The sequence below is a fragment of the Perna viridis genome, chromosome 4 (genome assembly GCF_037379345.1).
Source record: "Perna viridis isolate PV_CMFRI_1.1 ecotype Kerala chromosome 4, ASM3737934v1, whole genome shotgun sequence".
In the NCBI taxonomy this organism is placed as follows: Eukaryota; Metazoa; Mollusca; class Bivalvia; order Mytilida; family Mytilidae; genus Perna; species Perna viridis.
The window spans coordinates 43,123,674-43,146,410 of NC_142448.1; the positions used below are offsets into that span (position 1 = coordinate 43,123,674).

Here is a 22,737-nt window from a genome sequence, read left to right on the forward strand (position 1 = left end):
TATATATATAAGGTTATAAGGTATCCATCTTTTATATCTGCAACTTCTCCTACATCACTGAATTGAATTTAAAGAAACTTTCAAATAATCTGTTTTTAAATATTAAAGATCTGCACCTCCTACTGTCAATTTTGATCTAAACATTTTAAGGTATAAAATAGGAAAACATGGCCGACTTTTGTTGTTGTTTCTATTGGTTTATTTTTTTCTTAGTTTGTTTGTTGCTTTTGTTTAAATATTTGTTTTTGTTTTGTTTTTGTTGGTTTTTTTCATGTGTGCTTTTAGCTTGTATTGCTCATAGTTAAATATGTTTTTTCAATGTCTAAACTAGATCTCGTATATACGTCTCCCGATATATATGTTTTTGCTGGATATGTTGATAGAGAACCATGCAGGATCAAAAGATCTTATGGGTAAAAAAAAAGATATATTTTTATGTGGAAACATTGAAACCCAGTAGTGGATCCAGAGAATCACTTAAGAGGGCACAAAAAATATTTGTAAAACATTTTTTTATGCGCGCAAATTCATAGGGGTGCTCTTCCATGGAAACGCAAGTCACCTGATCGCCATTGGCCAAATGCTGGTAACTTAGCGGTGTTCGAAAAAAATGTATTGAAAATTTGAATTGCGTGACATGTGTTATTTCTTAATATGAAAATTATAAGCAAAAAGTGCAAATTTTACTGTTTTTTTTTAAGATAGTGCTTATCTAACTATGAACTTGAATAGTTCTCATGAGATTATGTAGTGTAGTTCAATGATCGTCATTCAACCATTGCAGCTTAATATTGACATTTTAAGATATGTGATGGTCACACCCACACACATGCACACAAACATACACACATTTTTGAAAACTAAGGTATGCACCAACCTAGTTGTCATACTTATCAGTAAACAGAAGAAAAAAAACAGGTCACAAGAAAAAAGTCACAGGAAAAAAAGTCACAAAAAATATACATAATTCTCAAAAATATCCTACTTCCTAGTATGTTTCAATTCATACATGTGATAAAGTCATTCCTTCAAAATTGGAGTTTTGTCATTTTTCATCTGGAGAGTGAGTTTGAAAACTGGAGGTTTTTTTTATCAGCGTTTTTTTTTCGCGGCGTAACAAGTCAAATATGTGTGAACTTATGGAAAACCTTGCATTAAGTCTGTTTCCATGAAAAAAAAATGCTGAATACTCTATTTGGAATGACCTTTTTGATGGAGTAACACTTAAACAGTTTAATGATTTTATATATCAACGACAATATTTACATAACAAGAACAGCATGAACATAATAACTTTCAATTTAAAAGTGTCATCATTACAATACTATACAGCTACTATTAATTAAATAATTTTCATTTAAAAATTGTCACAATAATTGCTACTGTTGCATAAATATGCATCAAAATGATTTCATTTCAAATAGTCATTACTGTCTTGGCACCACTTTAACTTTGACTTCATGCAGCATTGGATTTGGAATAGTACTAACTACTTTGCTTTCTTGGCTGGAGGTGCAGGAGATGAAATATTACGTTTCAGCATTTTGACAGCATTAATGTTTACACAATGACTTGAATGAGTCCCAATCGTCGGTTATAAAATCGTTTAACCATTTTAGCGTGTGCCACTAAACCTTGGGATAATTGTCAATCATCTCCTGTTGTTATTATTTTCGGAAAGCAGTAGTGTTTTTTCTGTTTCAACGGTAGAACGGTAGGAAGGTTTGCAATTCCGGTAGAATTGAACTACCGCCGGTAGGTTCACATGTATGTTTCATGCACATGTCAATTGAAGCGACGTTACGCACGCTATTGCGGCTATGTTTAAAAAAAAAACAAACAAAAAACAAAACAAAAAACAAAAAAAAAAAACACACACCTATCTTAACTATATATGACTATTGTATACAATCAAAACTGTGAATATGTGACAGCTGTATATTGTTGGTATCAGGACAAATAATTAGTTCAGAATATTTGTCCCAAATGGTCCTTCTAATTCTTTACAATCAATTAAACTTGTCAAAAACCCGTAAAAACATTAAAATTCCGCCTGTCAGGTGGAACGAATTGTAGGTCCGAAAAAGCTAAAATAGTGATTTGCGCTACTGCAGAGGGTACGAAATTCGCCAAAATTGCGTAGAAGAATAACTAAATATGTTCTTTTAAAGATAATTATCATAATTTAAGACAAAAAAATATTCAACGCAATGATGAAAGTGTTGTTAAATGGTCAGATTTCTAGAAGTGTTCAGTAATCAAATTGTGTTATTAACGTAAGAACTTATTCACACAATATTCCTTTCCGATTAATACTTCCTATAAATGTACATACTTTCAACAATTCTACGTCGGCATTTGATAAAATTTTCAGTACAAACAAAAGGTTAGGCTTTTTGAAAAGGTCTCAAGAAATGTCAGATTTCAATATTTTCCGGCTTCGTTGAGAAAATTCCATGCTCCAACGCAATTCTACAATCAGTTGGCAATTTCGTCTATGAAATAATGACACTTTGTAATAGTACAAACACTAAGGAATACACATATTTCATTTTTTTATGATTTAAATCGTTTAAAACGGATAAAGTTCGAACAAAACAAATGTAGAGCGATTTGCCAAACTTTCACTTTTGAACGTTTGATGTATTCAACGGGTCATAGTTTTCCTTTCCTCGTTTGTCTACCCCGGACTTGACTTTTTATGAGCAACTCGGCGGGTGTTTCTAGAAAAGCAGAGGACGCTTACCCTACCGGTGCACCTGGTCCATGCTCCCAGTTTTTAGTGGAGTCCGAGTTGCTCATTTACTTTTGTTACTTTGTATGTATGATTTTAGTTACTTTATGTTCTTTGTTGTGTATGTCTGTTTTCCATGTCTGGTCTTTGTCCCTGGATTACATTCTTTTGATTACCGCTATAACCTTGGTTGCCTTGATTACTCTTTGAAACGTTTTCCGTCGATCGGGAACTGGGGAAATAAAACGGATATATTTTCCGCTTTAGATAACAAGAACCAGACACTTATACTCGTCTCTGCAATTACAAGTATAGAAAATGCAAGTGAAAGCGACAAAAAAAAATTCGAAATCGATGGTATACAAAAAGACTAAAAGTATCTTTATTTTGTCTTATAAATAAACGAAAGGATATAAATTTTAAAAAAAACAGAATTGAATAAATTCTTAGTTTAGACACAAGGCATTCGATCGGAGTGGAATGACTAAAACACAACATAGAATTAATAGAACTTTAAAAGGTATAGAAGAGTAGAATAGGTAGAATGAAAGTAGAAAGGGGAGTCATAAACATTTTTTGACGCAAATGAGCAAATGAAACGAAAATCTTCATCAATGAGCGGCTATCTATAGTTGATGAAAGCCCAATTTTCTTATTAACAGAAAGCTCTTCCAATCGAAATACTAAGTTGTGAAAGGCCTAAATTCTGTTATTGGTACATGTAATATAAAATCATACATGTATATAAAATGCACATTTTAACTTATCTTAGGAGATAGTTGTAATGAAGCAAGAAATGAAAAGTTTCGCCAAACGTCGAATTCCGACGTTACCGCATATGATGCAACAGCGTAGGCAACGTCAGCATGTTGTCTCATAATTATTTTCATTGCAGTGTGTATGATTAGTTAGATTTATAAATGATAATTTTAAAAACAAGCAAATTTCTGCTATGCAGAACAGGCCCTTGGTATTGTCATCTTTGTTCTGGTAGATGTAGCCCCCTTTTAAATACATGTAATAAGTAAATTTAGAAACTACATGTAAATAGCTTCCTTGCCATTTAAAAAACCTGTTTATTTTAAAACTGTTCTATTTTCATACTTCATTTTTACTGATTCTATTATTATACGAAAACTTTATTTAGATTCGGTACATATATTAACGGACAACATAATTATGCTGTGGGGAGCTTTTAACCGAATGACCATATATATATATATCACATACACGTGACATGCAAAACATAGAGATTGCATAAACAAATAGGCATACCACGCTTAAAAGCAAAACAACACCAAATACATACACGTTTAAACAACATAGAAACATAGATTGGTAATATAAAAAATAGCGTAGTAATTAGCGCATTTTACAACACATACATGGACAATATAAAAAGCATTTTTGTGCACAGCATAATAAGATTTAGTAAATTATCAAAATTCATGCACACTTACATAGCGCTATTGAGTAGCAAAAAACAGATAAAGCGATAGAAGCTATTTGCATAGAAGCAACATTCCGAGCCACTCCAGACCTTCCTTTCCTGAAATGGTTCGGAAGACCGTTCCTTAAAGTAGCTGCAGAAAACCGAAAACTTTTCTTACCATATGTGTTGGTTTTGACCTGTGGGATATAACTTTTCTTACCATATGTATTGGTTTTGACCTGTGGGATATAACTTTTCTTACCATATGTATTGGTTTTGACCTGTGGGATATAACTTTTCTTACCATATGTGTTGGTTTTGACCTGACGGATATCTACTGCAGCATATTTTTGTACATAAAAGTATATGCATATGATTTCACAGTAGATCACGTAGGCATACAAGTGATAAATCATTCTGGATTTTGAAGGTTTCAACAGCCATTGTTTTTTTTGTTTTGTTTTGTTTTGTTTTTTTGTTTTTTTTTTGTCTAATATGCAGAGATGGCATCCGGGCACGACCCAAAAGTTCTTCGTATTAACTAGACATATCATCATACACAAAACGGGGTGCTCTTTCTTGCATTTTTCCATTTTTTTTTTAGAATTTTGACCAGTACAGAAATGCCATGCCAAAAGGCGAAAAATAAAATTGCTAAGAATAAAAGTATTGAAAATCTATGGAAAGTATCGAGCGTGGAGTGTCTATTCAAAAATGGACCCAAACGTTTTAGTGTTAATTTAGCTGCTGAGATACCTTCATACACAAATTACCAATATGAATATCAAGATTGAGTTAATAATCAATTTCAATACCCAAGAGCTTCACAGTATCTTCACTAGATGAATGTGCAGAATTAATATTGATACATTGTTGTTTTTCAAAAGTGTTTTTACCAACTGTTAGGACCTGAAATTTGTCAGGATTAGCTTAATTTTATGTATTCTAAACCACTCAATCAGCTCCAATTATTCGGTTTCTAAGGTCGAAATTAATACAATAATTCATCATAATCAGGTGAACAAAAAGACAAGGTGTTATCATCTGTATATAAAGGTATAGTGTGTCATGTTTGATGAAGTAAAGAAATATCATTTATAAATACATTGAAAAGAAGAGGTCCAAAGATAGATCATTGCTGCACGCCCTCAGCTAAGAATACTATTAATTTTGATTTGCTGTTTTTGATTAATGAAGTAGGAATAAAGGAAGGATACTGAAAGCTTGGAAACTCCATATGCTGATAATTTATCAAACAAAATTTCGGGGGGCGGCAATCGAATGCCTTAGACGCATCTATCAAATATACAGCAACACAGTGGTTTATCTTAAGGGCTGATCGCCAATCTTCTAGCAGTCTCAGTAGTGTAGTTTGACACCCATGACCTCTACAAAAAGCACATAATAAGGTTGAAAATGGAATCAAAATCATTTTTGATAAAAATTCAACTTTCAACTTTCTAGACAGTAATGTACAAAGATAATATAAAATTATTTAATTTTAATATTAAATGAAAAGCGAATGATAATTTATCATTTACAGTTAATGTTTCCCACAAAAACTCCACATATGTATAAACTGTGACTTCATTTCCAGTGCATTTTTTCCTGAGACTTTTTTATCCTTGATTTTTTCCGTGACTTTTTCCCAGAAATACATCATACAGAGTATTTTTCATATATATCATAGGTGCCTCAAACTAATATAATACTTTATTTAATTGACTAAGCTAAACATTTATTTATATATTCAATTAAGGCTTTCAGAATAATCAGTTAGTGTTTAATATCAAAGATATGTTATTTTCTGTTATTGAAAAGAAACTTTTGTCTTTGTTTTTTTATCTTGTTGATGAGAACTTGTCTGGGTTATTTATAGGCTGGACAGTGTATGAAAAACTGCACTTCATCATCAATTTGTGAAGTATTGCATGAAGTGCAAATACGGTTACTTTTGGGGATATTTTGGTAGCGTCCATTCTCAATTGCAAGATAGTGATCTATATCCTAAATTTACAAATTGTGGATCTGTCAGATTAAATTTGCATACATTGATGTACGCAGGTGTGCAATTTGATTTTTTATAAACTTTTATAAAAACAGAGTTTATTTATTCTCTTAAGCAGCTATATTGATTTTGAATAGCTTGATCGGGTATTCTTTGTTTTAAATTTGATATTTTCGTTTAAGGGACCGGTCAAAATTTATCGCCACATAGGACCGGTGCAATAAATAAATAAATAAATAAATAAGAGCCTAAATAAAAATTGCAACCCTATGGCTATCTGACTTGAAAAAAATATGATGTCCTATGTCGACTTGGTAAGAAAAAAGTTGGTGTCCTATCATGGTTTTCTTATAAAGTTTTAATTTGAAAATATTATATTAACACATACAGTACAAGTGTATTAAAGATCTTACAAATGAGGTATTGATATAAAGCTATTGCTATTTTAATACATATAGTTATTCCAATTATAATGAATTAAATAGTTGTATTTTCTACTGCATTTATATGTTGTACACTATTTTTGTTAAAATAGTTTGCTTGTTTGTTTATTTGTTTGTTTGTTCTTTTAAGTTAACAAAAAAATTAGTTCAAAGTATTTGTTCGTAAAGAAAACATGTGTCCTATGGATATTATCAGTAAGATAAAGTAGTGTCCCAACAAAAGCATTACATCAAAAGAGTATCTGTCCTACTGCTATTTGCACTGGTCCTATGTGGCGACAAATTTTGACCGGTCCCTAATATCATGGGAATACATATCTGAAGAAGAATATGTAAAACAAAACAAGCCCGCGCCCTCTCTTCCCTGGTATTATTGTATTTAGTATTGTCTCATTGCCACAAATAAATATGATAACAAGTTGATAACAAGTTTTTCTTTTAGTCCCGTATTAAACCGAGAACCCCCCCCCCCCAAGTAAACCTGAGGAGGTACCAGTATCCGCATTGCATATCGGGTGTACCAAGGGAGAGAACTAATTTACAGAAAAGAATACCCAGCATGCAACACTTTGCTGCCGCCATTTTCTTCAAACAGATAGAACACGAGAAGAACAACGAAGCCGGCAAATTGATTTTCCATCAATAAAAGCCACGACAGAGGGACATGACAATGGGAGATAAAATGGATATGAGTTTAGATGACATCATTAAACAGACTAGAACAAAACGTGGTGGCAGAGGCGGCCAGCGAGGGGGACGCGGTGGCGGTGCAAGAGGACGCCGTGGTGGTGGATTCGGTGGTCGACAAAACCGTGGTGGAGGCGGAGGCGGCGTTTTCCGAGGAGGTGTTCAGAAAAGACGAAGCGGGGGAGGAGCAGGAAGATCTAATTTTACACGGGTATGCATTAGGGTTAATTAAGAGTATGCTTGAACTTTCATTTGTTTGTGAGATGTAATTTGTTGGTTGTCAAACAGTAGTTGTACAGTACAGTATTGTCAGTAACGTTAATTGTGATTCATGGTTCTTGATCTGGCCAAAATGGAAAGTTCAATAATCTGAAGTTTCATTTATTGCTGATCTGCATCAAAGAAAATTTGAAAGTGAAATACAGTAATTGTAAAAGATTGTACAAATGTAGCAAATTATTTGTGGTTTACACTTTCTTTAGATTTGCTATATGTAGTTATGGTCTTAAGGAAATGCTTATCAGACAACACTTCTATTCAAATGATCAAAATTCAAGAGTGCCACTGCCTATAACTGAAGCGTAGGACTTGTGAGTAAAACTTAAATGTATAAAAATTGAAACAAAACCATGTTTTACACAATCAGTAATTCCAAAATTACTAAGGAACACATGAAATCTTACATGTAGGAATGTGTTTAACTTTTACATGTATTTATTTCTCATTTCACTGGCATGGAAATGTGATGTTAGAGATTACTGTGTAACAGTGCATTTAATTTGACAGTCTAAGGAACTATTTTTATTGGTTGATAAACTGGATTTGGGTTTAGATGACATAATTAAGATAAACAGAACAGCTAACAAACAAAGAAGAGGCAGTGGCCAAAGAAATCGATTGGGTATGCGGGGTGGAAGATTTCAAAGAGGTCGTAGATCAAGGCAGTTTCAGAGGGGCAGATTTTTCCCTACTGATGGCCGGAGACGGGGACAAAGAAGTGGCTATATCGGTTGGGTAAGACCTGTGTGAAATGTTCTACTTGGGTAAAATGTACTAGTTGTCTCTCCTGCTTTTGCCTGTTTATTTGATTATTGCTTAAATGCACAGGAAGTAAAGTAGTAAAAGTTGATGCAATCTTTTTAATTAAGAATATTTTGCTGGACAAAATATTTCTCAAAAAACCTGTCTTAACCGAACACCTTTTCCATTTGGACTTGAGATTGTTTCAAGTTGGACAGGTGTTCGACTTAAGGTGCAGAATACATTATAACTGATACAGTGAAATTATCAAGTGTCTGTTTAAGACAGGTTTCACTGTAATCCTTAATGAAATCCTCAATATTTTCACGATTCACAATCCCTGTTGTAATTCAATTTTCACTTGAAACAAGAAGTACATAGTTACCCGAGGTGGTCATCTCAAAGGTTTTACCCACCATTCAAGTATTGCTGTTTTATTTGACTTTCATGCACTAACAAATTATGCTTCAAATTCTAACTTCATTAATGCAACTTTCAAAATGTTTCTAAAATTTTTTACTAACATTATTTGCTCTGCATGTAGTATGTTAATTTCTTCACACAAGTATGCATGTAGGATTTTTTTTTTTTTTATGATTAATGACTTAGCTTGTCCAAAAGTTACATTTACTGATTGACAGTATAATCATGATGTAGTTTGCAAAATTGGAAGCAGACCAGTTGCCTGAGTATGAAAAATTCAGGTGGTCTATGGATAAAATTTTAATTTCTTTAAAGTAATCAGTGATTTTGTTTTAATTTACAGTCGTTATAAGGTGATTTCATGATGGAATAGGTTCTCAAATTACTCCTAAAATGCTTTCTAATTTTTTCTTATATTGCATTGACAATTCCCAAATACAGGATAAGCTACAAGTACATGTATAGAAATTACATTATTAATATAGCAGTGAATTATTGAAAAATTTTTTTTGATAATTCAGAATGTGAACTAAGCCTGCCAAAAATGCCACAACACAAATATTAATCTGCTAATCACAAAATTAGACAGTCATGTTGAGAATGGCAATAGATTATAGAGAAAATTTATAGTATAAATACAATGTAGGATAATCATTTGGTTATTGTGAAAAACCCAAAACACTACATTGTGACTACTCATGTCAAGAACGCGTGAAGATTTAACGTGTGTGCAGAACTTGATTAAACAGTTTTGTTATTCGTTCTCCAATTAAACCAATTTGTTCAGACTGGCACAAATTATAGTGCCTCAAAATCACTGGAAACTGAAATTTTTAGTTTGACACACTGACAATAGTGACAGAACAGATGTGGAACTGATGACCTTAGTGGCAACATTGGTATTATCTGCTGAAGATCACATCTGTTGATTTATATTGATTTAAGTAATATTTTTTTTAATTTCAGTCAAAAGAAACGCCAGATGTGTGGAAACATGATATGTTTGATGGAGACGTTGGAGTGGTAAAGAGAGGAGGTGGAGGAGGCGGTGGCCTCAGCAGTGGGTCCGGAAAACTTCACATCTCTAACTTAGACTTCGGCGTCAATGACTCTGATATTCAGGTACTAGTACCCTCCTGATGGTTACCATGGTTACATAAAAAATAGGAATTAGAAAAATAAGGAGGTCGTGTTTATCATGTCTACTTTATAGTAGACATGATAAACATTCATGGTTAAATCATTTCTGTTTTATTCTGAATGTAACTGGTTTGCTATAGATTTCTAAATGCAATTATGATATGTAGTGTGATACAAGGGAGACAATACAATAAACAGCAGCATGTTGTCCTATATATTTTTTTTTAAGGAGGCTCAAGGGTATAAATTTGAAATTACAGATTTTTCTCAAACTTTGCACTTTGAAACCTTATAATATATGGATTAGAAAAATGCAAAAAAAAGTAGGGGTCACCAACCATCTAAGCTGGCTATCCGACCCTTTAATATAGGTCACTTTCCACATATTTCACCCAAATTTAACAATGAATTCTAAGGAAATTCTTTCATTCCCTACCAAATATGGTAAAAAATATAACAACTGAATTACAGATCTCCTTTACCCCCTGACTTGACTTTTTATGGGCAACTTGACGGGTGTTTCTAGAAAAGCAGAGGACGCTTACCCTACCGGTGCACCTGGTCCATGCTCCCAGTTTTTAGTGAAGTCTGAGTTGCTCATTTACTTTTGTTACTTTGTATGTATGATTTTAGTTACTTTATGTTCTTTGTTGTGTATGTCTGTTTTCGATGTCTGGTCTTTGTCCCTGGATTACATTCTTTTGATTACTGCTATAACCTTGGTTCCCTTAATTACTCTTTAAACTCTCAAATTTTAATCCATTAGTAGTGAAGATTAGAAAAATGCAACAAAAAGTATATGTCACTGTGCTTTTAAGAAAAATTAATGGCAAAAATTGTGGTCCCATGGCAACAAAAATTGACATTATCTCGTCAAAATCAGTCATTTTCTACATCTTAGTCTTACTAAATGATCAGACATGGCAATGTATAGATACATTTTATTAATATTTTTTGCATGTTGCTTCTAACTTTTATTATCATGAATGAGTTCTATTTGGGAAAAATTTTAAAAGGTTTTTGTTGGAAAATCACAGATGTTGAGAATTGAGTCATGTTTACATGATAACTTGAGTATTGGAATGATTTCAGTTTGTTTCTGGCTTGTGATTACAATCATATTGGAGAAATTCTTGATGGAAATATTTAAATAAAAAAGTTTTTGTTGGGAAACAGGTAGGTTTTATTGAAAAATCTCCGATTTTGAAAATCTAAGTGATACAATGACACACATATTCTAACCTTGGCTTTGACCATATGATCCAAAAAAATGTGCATAAATTTATGTGTATGGTATTCATTTACACAGGGTTCGACATTAACGGTTGCCCGATTGCCCAGGCAAGTAAATCGTCGGTCTGGGCAAGTAAAAACGACATCAAAGTTGCCCGACTGGGCAAGTGAAAAAAATATGTGCCCAAATTACATTATTTCTGATCATCGCAGCTCTAAAACATCGAAAATTACTTCTGTATAGTTCACCGTTCTTCCCGACCTTGCTGACCTAGATTATCATTGGATAGTTTTCTGATTTTCCCTTTGCCAAAAATAGATGGTATGATATTAATGTCGACCAATCGGATGCGTCCAATTGTACATCTATTTTCGTTATCCAATTGAACATCGCAATTTATTTATGGAATTTCTTACTTTGGAAAACTGTAAGAAATCTGTATTGAAAACTTCGAAAATATGAGAGAAAAAGAGAAATAAAATTCTATTGAAGATAGTTATTGTTGTCCATTTGTTAAACTAAAGATGTGAAATAAAAACTCCTCACATGAATACTTGTAATTTCTTTGCTTAAAAAACACTATATAGTGACACAAAGTTCTGGGCAAGTATTTCAATATTTCGGGCAAGTGAATCACATATGTCACTTGCCCGACTGGACAAGTGAATATAAAAGTTAACGTCGAACCCTGTTTACAGTACTTTTCCTTTGATTGAGGGCTTTGAATACATTGTATTTGGTTAGCTCTAGACTTGTCATCATTTGCTTATTTACATGTACCTTGAGTCCCATAAAACATAAGGGTTACATTATAATATGTAGGTTATAATTAAGAGTAACTTAAGTCAGTAAAATGAGGTTTAAGTTACAATAGGTGCCCTGGGTTTACTTCGTTATATTTCATTAAAATATAGAACGTGTTTGTTGAACTCTGCAGTAAGCAGAAGATGAAAGGAATACACACAAAATAATTTTAAAGATAAAATAATATAATTACGTGTAGAATGTGTATGGAGTGATCTTATAGAAGGTTAACATGATAAAATTGAATGAAAAATGTGTATTGGGTGATTTTATGAAAAGATTACCTCATAAAATTGAATGTAGAATGTGTATTGAGTGATTTTACATGAGGATAGAATAATGAAAGTGCATATAAAATGTGTATTAATTGATTTTATATAAAGATAACATGATAAACTTGAATGTAGAATGTGAATGTAAGGATTTTATATAAGGATTAGATGATAAAATTGAAAGTAGAATGTGTATTGAGTGAATTGACAATGAGGATAATATGATTAACATGATAAAGTTGAATGAAGAATGTGTATGGAGTGGTTTTATATATAAATTTAAAAAAAAACAACATAAAATTGCATGTACAATGAGTATGGAGAGATTTTATATAAGGATTACATGATATAATTGAATGTAAAATGTTTATTGTGATTTAAATGAGGATAAAATAATAAAATTGAATGAAGAATGGGTATTGAGTGATTTTATATAAGGATAACATGATAAAATTGAATGTAGAATGTGTTTTGAGTGAATTCATACAAAGATAATATAATAAAATTGCATATAAAATGTGTATGGAGTAAGGTTATGTAAGGGTGATATGATATATTTTAAGTAGAATGTGTTATGAGGGATTTTATACAAGGATAAAATGATAAAATTACATATTAAATGTGTATGGAGAGATTTTTGTTAAGGAATACTTAATTAAATTGTATGTAGAATGTGTATGAAGTTCTTTATGTAAGGATAACTAAATAGAATTTAATGTAGAATGTGTGTGGGGTTATTTCATGTTAGGAGTTCTCCATGAAATTGCTTGAAGATGTTGGGTGGCAAGATTTTATATAACTTGATTAATATAAAGTGAGTACATAGTGATTTTACATAAGAATTCCTCCATATTTTTGGGATAAAATGGCCATTAAGTGATTTAATGTAAGCACTACAAAATTAAAAATACATTTAAAAATCTTTATTAATTACATGTAAATGTATCTATACAGTGTTCCATTATAAGTTTAGGCTCCAGTACTTCATAAATACAACAGGCAAACTCATACTTTCACTTAAGATGAGCCTTTTTGATTCTGATAAAATGAACTGTGGTATCCCTTTTTAGCAATGTGAGCTATTGCCGTCACTTGGCGTCCGTCATCGTCATTAACAATTATACAAAAAACTTCTTCTCTGAAACTACTTGACTAATTAGAATCAAACTTGGTATGAATGTTCCTTTGGGTATACTGCATAGAACTGATGTGGGGGATTTTTGATTTGTCAAAAAACATGGCCGCCATTACTAAAAATATAACATAAGGATCAGACAGTAGTTTTTCACATATATTTCCTAGACTGTTAGGTCTATCCAAATTCTTTCAATTGCTGAAATGATCCATATTATTAGGGCTACAAAATCCTTCAGACTCCTTGTAAGAGTTATTGCCCTTGAAAGGGGGAAATATGACTTTTTTTTAATAGTTTTCAATCAATATCTTGAAAGCTATGATAGAATAAAAGGAACTTTCAGTTGTTGAAAAGATCTTGTGATAGTCCTACCAAAGACTTCTTGAGTCAAAATTGTTGGACAACTTCTTGTTTTATTTATTGCCTTTGAAAGGCAAAATTCAAGAAGGTGAGCGATTCAGGCTTCTGGGAGCCTCTAGTCTTAGTTAGAATACTGCTTACCACATGCAGTGTTATACGATTGGTTCTCAATCAATTCTATGATTAGTTTGGGTCATAACATAAAGAAAACTGACCAAGAGTATACCTGTTCAAATGAGACTTTTAAGATTTTCAAAACTCGGTGAAAACTTGGTGAAGGGACCTACCTTTTTATTTTTTTCCAGCTTACACAAAATGTTATTTAAAGTCAGAAATCAAGTTCTTTAAGACCAATATTTGATAAATATATCAACATGAACGCACCCTGAATGCATGAATAGCTTTTAATAGTGGGAAATATTCACATCTGGTCACCAACATAACATTTTCGAAACGATAGGAATGTAAAAACAAAACTTACACTGTCATTCCACAGAATTCATTCTCAGTCAAGGATGACTTATAGTAAAGCTGCTGAAAAGTGTACCTACATGTAGATCTATTTCATAGTATTTCAAGACAGAAATTTACCATAGGTACATATCAAAAGCAGTTTACTTTCGTTGAAATTACTACAGTATGGGCACAAACATTACCTGAAGCAAAGTACGATAATAACAAGATCTAATTTGAACACACACAAAAAAAGTCTTTAATTTTTTGTACATGTACGTTGAAAAATAATTGATATTATCAAATCTTGTTTAACTGAGTCATTAGGAAATGTTTCTAAACAAATCCGCTCGAAGTAATAATTTAACGACAATGGTGATGCAATTCAGAAAACATGTGCATGCCTTGCACAGTGGGCGCGAATTTTAATACCCATAAGCCTCTTTAATTTGAATAAAATATATTCAACAGATTTTAAAATGATGAATTTTGTTGAAGCCTGGTTTCATTCTTAAGAGTCTTTAACTTTGATCTTATCAGAGATTTATGGATTTTTCCTCACAAAACATGTCCTACTTAACCATTCACATAGTCATTTCATCAGTTGTTTGATAAAAGTTGTGTTTTTATCTATGGCCTTTCATATTGAAACCTCGGTCAAATGTACTGTATTGCATCATATCTTGATTAAAATATCAAGATACATCAATGTCATAATTGTTTCTTCCTTAATCACTATTTTTTCACATGTGTCTGTTTACTTTTAAAACATGCATGTGAAACATTGCAGTTTTTTCTTTTTTTCTTTTTTTTTTCTTTTTTTATTTTGTTTGTTTATTTTTATCAAAAAACAACTATATTTGGTGGTACAGTAATTTAATTAACAATTTTCATCTTTTTGAATAGGAATTGTTTGCAGAGTTTGGTCCATTAAAGAAGGCAGCAATCCATTATGACAGATCAGGCAGATCTCTTGGTACAGCTGAAGTGATCTATGAGAGAAATTCAGATGCTGCCAAGGCTATGAAACAATATAATAATGTTCCTTTAGATGGTAAGATTAAGAACAGATAAAGTACATGTGGATAAATGTAAACTTTACTGTCATGAATACACTACATTTTGATTTGATCAGAGGCTAGTATTTAAAAGCTGTTCAATTTTTGTTAATGATTGATTGGAACATTCTTTGTAGTCAAGTGCAATATTTTTAATACAAATTGAGAGGAAAAATTTGTACCATTTTACATCTTTTTTTCTACCTGTAAAGAAATAACTTCAATCTTATCGCGCACACCATTTTCAGAAGTGCAGCACAAGCATTATACATTGTAAGTCAAAAAATGTCGTGAAGATTGAGGACATCATAGTATTATAACAAAATTTGGTCTAGAGTTGATGAAAAAATTTTTTTTATCAAATCAGAAAATGTGTTTCTTCTTAAATAATATTATTAAATGACATGAGAAAACTTGATTTTATGATTTAATCATATTTTTGTATAAGTAGGCCAATGAATTTTAGGTTTCAGACATGATTTTTTTTCCGCTTTTCACTGGAATTCTGCTATTTTCAATCCGGATTTTACCGCTACGATTCTTTTTTTACCATATATTTACTTCCGATTTTGCCAATTTGCACTTTGTAGACCTCGTAAAATCATGTTTAGGGTTACAAAGAAAGTTCAATTCTTTATTCAAGTTGATTCAATTTAAAGCTTAAGTTCAGTTAGTCTTAATTTATTTCAAAAGGTCGTCCAATGAATATACAGTTGATTGGTGCCTCAGAATCTGGGTCATTTGAAGGAGGGTTCAACAGAAGCAGAATTGGAACCAAAAGAGGAGGTGGTGGTGGAGGAGGAGGAGGAGGAAGAGGGTAAGCTTTAATCACATAAGATAATATCACATTGAAATAAAGTAGCTGTTGGACAACTGGTATATAAAAACCATTTTGTCACAGTCCATATCACTATTCAACCATCAGCTAGGAACTTGCTGGTACAGCTTTCTAAAGAGTTGTTGAATTTTAACAAACAATTCAGTTTGTATATTTAATAAAATGTCTACTACATTGTATATCTGTACAACTACTACGGCATTCAATTAATGTTATCATTCATGAATGGGAATCAACATCTTTCACCATCTTAGATATTTTTAATTAAGGATGACTGATACCTGAAACATAATAGTACATGTATATATGATACAGTGGACAAATGATAAGTAATTAATGGTTAATTTCAACATCAGTTTCAGCTTCAAAGCATCTTTTTTCTTGTTTTTTTATGCCTAGACATACTTGTATTTAACTGAAGTATTAAATGTATAATATAATTTTTTACATTTTCAAACTTAATGATATGTTACACTAAAACTAACCTTAAATTCAGTCATTCTTGTGCAAAATCATTAATTGTTAAATGTGCTTTTAAAGAAAGAAAAACATATATTGTATGTTGAATATTAAAATCTGTGTTTTGGGATCTTTTTTTTTTTTCTTAAACACTTTTTTGTCTCATAATTATGAGTTTTCACACTCCTGTGGATATGTCAAAATGTTGGTCTTGTGAAGCATTTGAACAGAGAGTTGGAAAAAATTACTTCGAATGTGAAATAAGAAGTATACATAAAGTTTTTATACTTTATAAACAAATCTGACGTTTCAGATTTGGAGGTGGAAACCGAAGAGGTGGAAGTGGAGGTGGTGGTGGGTTCAGAGGTCGTGGAGGAAGAGGTGGTAGGGGTCGTGGTGGTGGTGGAAACAAGAAACCAAGAACAGCAGAAGAGCTAGATGCAGAATTAGATGCTTATAATTCTAAGGTGAGAAAAAAATTTCCAATTAAGCAAAGAATGCACTTACGTTGGTTGGCAAAAGTTACAGGTAGACACTCTTATATAACACTAAATCTATTTTTTTTTTCAGTTGTTATGTCACTAAACTTTTTCATCAGCCTTTAATACAAATCTATTTTTATACCTGTTTCGAAGGATTGGGGAGTATACTGTTTTACCCTTGTCCATGTTTCAGTATCTACCCATCACAGCAGCTTAATATTTTAATACATTCCTCCTGTATGGTGGGATACATTTTAAGAAAAATTTGACAACTTCCTGTTTACCGTGGACTTTGAAATTTTCCTCACCCTTCTCTCAGCCACTACTTATCACAGGGGCTTGTAATTTTAACTCATTATTTTAATGGCAGGGTCCATTTTTGGAAAAAGCAACTTCCTGATTACCAAGGACTGTTTATTTTTTGACATTATATTTTTAAAAGTTGATAGTTTACTCACACTTCATGCGACCCCTACAGATCCGGGTGTCAAAAGAATAGAGCTGCAGCAGCGCTAACCTTGTCGTAAAAGGCGACTAAATAGTGCTCAGAACCCTAGTCAGGGGCTAGGGCGCTCTGCCCACAGAGCAACGGATGTGTGCCCCAGGTGGTGGAAGGGGGTACCCCTGGTGTGTTACATGCTGGGGTTGTCAGTCTATAATACAGAAAACCTGACCGCAAACCATAGTGGTGCACCGTGTTGGGAAAGATGTCACCTTTCTGGCACATTAAAAAAAAACCTTCTGTGGTATTCTCCCGGAGTAGGAACCATAGGGCTCCGCCACAGGAGGCTAAATTGCCCGACCCTACCCACCTCTCCCTATTTCCAGTGGCAATCAAAATTTGTCGACCCCATTGTCCTTGTGTCCCATCCCTTTTTCATTTCATCATCATTTCATGTTCATTTTATCATCAATTTCATGTTCATCGTCTGAATATAGCTGAAATATTGCTGCTCAGACATTAAACCCCAACAAACAAACAAACACTTCATGCATCAACTACTCATCACAGTGGCTTGAAATTTTAAAACATTCTTTCTGTATGTATGCAATATTGTGGGATTCATTTTCAGAAAATTTGACAACTTCCTATTTTACGAGGATTTCGTATATGTTCCTGATATCATTATTGAAAGTGGGTGTATCACTTAGTGAGCCATCATCATTTACAAATTTCTTGTTGTCATAGTGTTTTATTAATTACTTGTGTCAGTAAAGATGAAACTAAGACTATCTTTTGCTCATTTGAATCTTAGTTCTTTATGGTTGATTAACTAAAAAAATTTTAATTTTAATGATTTTGTCAGAATAACTCAATATTTTATTGTTGTTAAAAAAAACTTTATCTTATTTATATGCATGTTTTTTTTCCCAATATTTTGCTGTTAACAAACAATTATGTTGTCTTTTGCAGATGGAAACTGATTAAGGATGATTTCAGTTGATTAGGACAGACAATATAAAGAGAGAGACAGTCCACAGACCAAGTGACTACTTATTGTGTTAAAATCTTTCCAAGTCTGTGGACAAAAGGACGTTTTGAAGTGTCTTGAATGAGATAGAATCAATTAATATTGGCGGCTTGTAGGACAAGGGTGATCTCGACTCATACATTTTTACTTTGCCTTGTATACCCTAAAGATACCAGTGATAGGGTCTAATGCTGACAAACAAATAAAAAAAAATGTGTTGTTATTGTCAAACACAAGATTTTTCAGCATTTGTTTTGAATCAAATCTCATGGTTTTAACCTTGTTACACCTTTTATCATTTTACTTTTTGTACATGGTGTTTAGTTAATTTTACTTTTCATGATATTTTAACATTAGTTCTGACAGAACTCAGAAGAACCTGTGATAGGAATACTGAAGACCATTGTTTTTTTTTTCTCAAGTTTTATGTAGTTGAACTATTCAGTGCTCAATCATTATGTTTCGAATATGCCAAAAGGCTAAAGATGTCAGAGAAATAAAATGTCCTATTGTACATTTTCATTTACTAAAGGGTAATCATTTGGTGTTAACATAAACTAAGTTGTTTATTTTAGAATAATTAAGTGTCAAAAAATGAAGAAAAATTTATTTGTTAAAGGAGGCACTGCATCCAGTATAGATGACCCAGTCAAAGTCCCAGTCATTACTTTCTTGAATTCTTATGTGACTTATTTATTTATTGTTTGCCATTTTTTATGTCTTAAATCAATTGTTTTAGTGAAAAAAGTCATGTTCCTGAAACTACCACAATTCAAAGTTTTTCTGTACTATATTTTTATGTTAGTTTTTTTTTTCTGTGTATTTTCACCATGTAATGAAATCTCATCTTTCTTATTTCACATCAGATTATTGTAAATAGAAATAATTTCAAATACATGTCGATTTATTATCTTAATCTTAGTTTTGGAGTGCCTACATGTATGTCCCTTGGGATCAGGACAAAAGCCCCCTGGATAAACCCCCCACCCCACCAACACCCCCCCTACAAAAGCCCGCCCATGAGAAATTATTTTATCAATTATGAATTATGTCTCTATTAGTACAGAAAGTGTAAAATTTTAAATTTTATTTCTAAATTGTTAACATTTTAACTTTTTGTTTCTTTTTAAGACAATATTTACGTCCTATACCCATGTCCCTTTTAATATCTAAGGTGGTTTTTAAGTCTAAGTGTTTGTAAGAATTGGGTAAAGTGGGGAAAATCAAAAACCTGCACCCCCTGTGCAGGTCCGGGTGATAAAAGAATAGGCCTGCAGCAGCGCTAAGCTTGTCGTATAATGTGACAAAATAGTGCTCAGAAACCTAGCCGGGGGCTAGGCGCTTTGCCCACAGAGCAATTGGGATGTGTGCCCCAGGTGGTGGAATGGGGCACCCCTGGGGTGTTACATGCTGGGGTTGTCAGGCTATAATACAGAAAACCTGACCGCAAACCATAGTAGTGCACCGTGTTGGGAAAGATGCCGCGTTCCTCGCACGTTAAAGAACCCTGCTGTGGTATTCGATAGGAGTAGTAACCTTTGCGCTCCGCCACAGGAGGCTAAATTGCCCGATCTTCCCCATCCCCCCTTTTTCCAGTGGCAATCAAAATTTGTCGACCTTGTTATTCTTGTGACCCATCCTTTTTTTTTTTCATTTCATGTTCATTATATCATCCATTTCATGTTCATTGTCTGAATATAGCTGAAATATTGCTGCTCGGAAGTTAAACCCCAACAAACAAACAGAAACCTGCATGTCGAAACCCTACAAATTTGACAATATAATTTCACTCAAGGATGCTTTTTTAATTGGAAAGACCATTATTTGATCTTTGCATTATTGGATTTGCTCAGAAATTTTTCAATAGAATTTTAGAAAAATGAGGGTTTTTGGCAGACTTGTCTGCCCTTGAAATTTTCATTTTCAGTGCATTACAATGAAATTGTAACTCAATGGTCCAGCATGATATGGAAAATCTTTCTTGTTTTCCTTGATTCTGATGGTGCAAATAGTCAAATTACACTATCAAATGATGGGTTTTTCAATACCTTGTTTCACCTACTGCCTGATTCTTACTGACTGACACCTAATTGCAAACATTATTGCTGTTGATATTTTTTTTAGGATGCACTATACAGTTATATTAAGGCACACTGTTTCCCACATCAAATTACCCCGGTCATATTTTGTAAAACTTAAAAGTTTAATTTTGGTGGATACATTGTTTAAATGTAGTTAAGCATTTATACATAGACAGATGTAATATATGTAATGATATATAGGTGTAATTTAAAGGAAGAATGGTATTTGGAACGTTTCAGTCCCCTGCCGTATTAGGTTCTCTCCTCAGCATCAGATGGCTGATTTTCAGAATACCTTATTTCGCAAGAACGTTTGGAACTAAAATTGTGAAAGAATGAATCGAAAAGGGTCTTATTATTTTTACCCTTTTTCCACCTCCATGCATGCTTTCATCCTGTGGTAGTGTCTAAGTGCCTGATATTTTATAAAACAGTAATTGGCTGTTAGTTTTGGAAAGGCACTCCTGATATGTACTAAAACTCAGTAATATTTTTTTCAGTATGTTACCATGGCTACTGGATTTTATAACAATAATCACTAAATTACTTAAAAGTGACTTGAACCTCCACACACCAAGGGTTTCAAAAACATGCGCTTTTTTATAATAAAACGCTAGAAATTTCTAGAAACAGCTTTATTTCAACAAAATGAGACCAAATTTTCGGAAATGACTTAACTGTATTGTACTATCTTATCCCCTTTAAGACATTGGCTTAAATGCTATTCTTATGTGCATGGTTATTAAGCTTATTCCACTAGTTTTCATTAACTGAAAGTTACTATCCCATTGTTGGGTTTGTTAAACATCCTGCAAAAGTAGGAACCATTCTAACTTTTCATGTTATGTTGAGGCCACTCTATTTTTTTGAATCCCATATAATGAGTCTGCCTGGTAGTTCATGTCTAAATCAGGGATGAAAGTTTTCTACACAGCTTTTGAAAGCAAAAACTTGTTCTGAGTGGATACCCTTATTGGATTCTGGTAACGACTGAATCATGAACCAGACTGAAAACAGAAGTTGTTATCTTGGTGGCGCTAAGGTTATTCGTAAAAAGAAACCAGTTGACATTGCTCCTCATGGATCAACGACCTTTTCTGGAAGAAAAGTTACAAAGAACGAACATTTAAAATGAAATGTTAGAAAAAAAGGACGAATTTCAAGTGAAGGAGATATATTTTTGACTTGTTTCTCCAAGTTCTTGTTTTGACTATCATAAATTGTGTAAATAATAAAAAAAGGGTTTTTTTTTTCAAATAAATGCAAAATACATTTAACCATTCTCACGTCATTCCAAAATTCGGTAAAATAAAACCCTGAAATCTATATTTTCCAGAGCTTTGCTCCCAAGGCTGCACACTTTGAACCTGCATGAGGGCTGAAGGCAACCCCACAACCCCTGCCAGATCTTTAGATTTTTTCAACAAAAGGCACTTTCATCTCAGAAAATTCACCAAAAAGTGGCTTTTGGATTATTACCCGAAGTTAACATTTGATTTAAACAAAACGTAAGAAGAGTGTTAAAGTTGAAGGTAATAGATGTCCAAAAAATATTTTGCAACATAGTGGTTACAGGCCATGAAGTTTACATCTAAAAAAGAAATGTATGGTCAAGCGATTATTCCTTCAAAGGTTCTTTGTTATGTAGAACATGTTAAACAATCGGTGCGTGTGTGTGTATTTTTAAATATTACTAAGAGTAACAAGTAGAAGCTAGAAAGACCACAATGGGTGGCCTTAATTGGGCTGATATTTTTTCAGAAAATGTCTAGAGCAGCATGTAACCGTGCAGAGTCAATCTTGTCAGACTATATGTTTCATGTTGAATTGTTTTTTTTTTGGCTTTTAAATACATACGCATAAAATAAAACAGGAAGCTTATCAGATCGTAGGAAACCATTTTGATAGAACGTTTGGTTTTTATTGTCCGAGGTATTTTCCATTTCTAATTAGTAAATCATTTTACCGCTTGGCGATCCATTCAACCTGATATATACAATATACAATATTAGTGTTTACAGAAAATTTAGTAAGTATTTGTGTGAGGCTAAGGAAGGGGAAGTAACTGCGAGGCTCTACCGAGCAGTTACTCCCCTTCCGAGCCGAATACAAATACTTTCTACATATTTTATACGTTCTATACAACACTGATATTGTTTTTTTTTAATGGACATATCGAAATGTTGTTTAGTAAGTATAATT

At 32.8% G+C, this 22,737-nt stretch overlaps 1 protein-coding gene across 2 annotated transcripts; it reads left to right on the top strand.

Moving 5' to 3' along the window:
- Nucleotides 1-7,172: 7,172 nt before the first annotated feature.
- LOC148620176 (THO complex subunit 4-like) lies at nucleotides 7,173-19,370 on the top strand. 2 transcript variants are annotated; one of them, XM_088580840.1, is made up of 7 exons: nucleotides 7,173-7,515; nucleotides 8,091-8,318; nucleotides 9,714-9,869; nucleotides 15,052-15,199; nucleotides 15,897-16,020; nucleotides 16,814-16,967; nucleotides 18,397-19,370. In XM_088580840.1, exons 1-7 carry the CDS (start codon nucleotides 7,282-7,284, stop codon nucleotides 18,409-18,411), a joined length of 1,059 nt encoding a protein of 352 aa, XP_088436966.1. In that variant the 5' UTR covers nucleotides 7,173-7,281; the 3' UTR covers nucleotides 18,412-19,370. The 2 variants fall into 2 exon arrangements, with proteins under 2 accessions (XP_088436966.1, XP_088436967.1); XM_088580841.1 differs by lacking the exon at nucleotides 8,091-8,318 and having other exon boundaries at nucleotides 7,176-7,515.
- The last annotated feature ends 3,367 nt before the right edge of the window (nucleotides 19,371-22,737 follow it).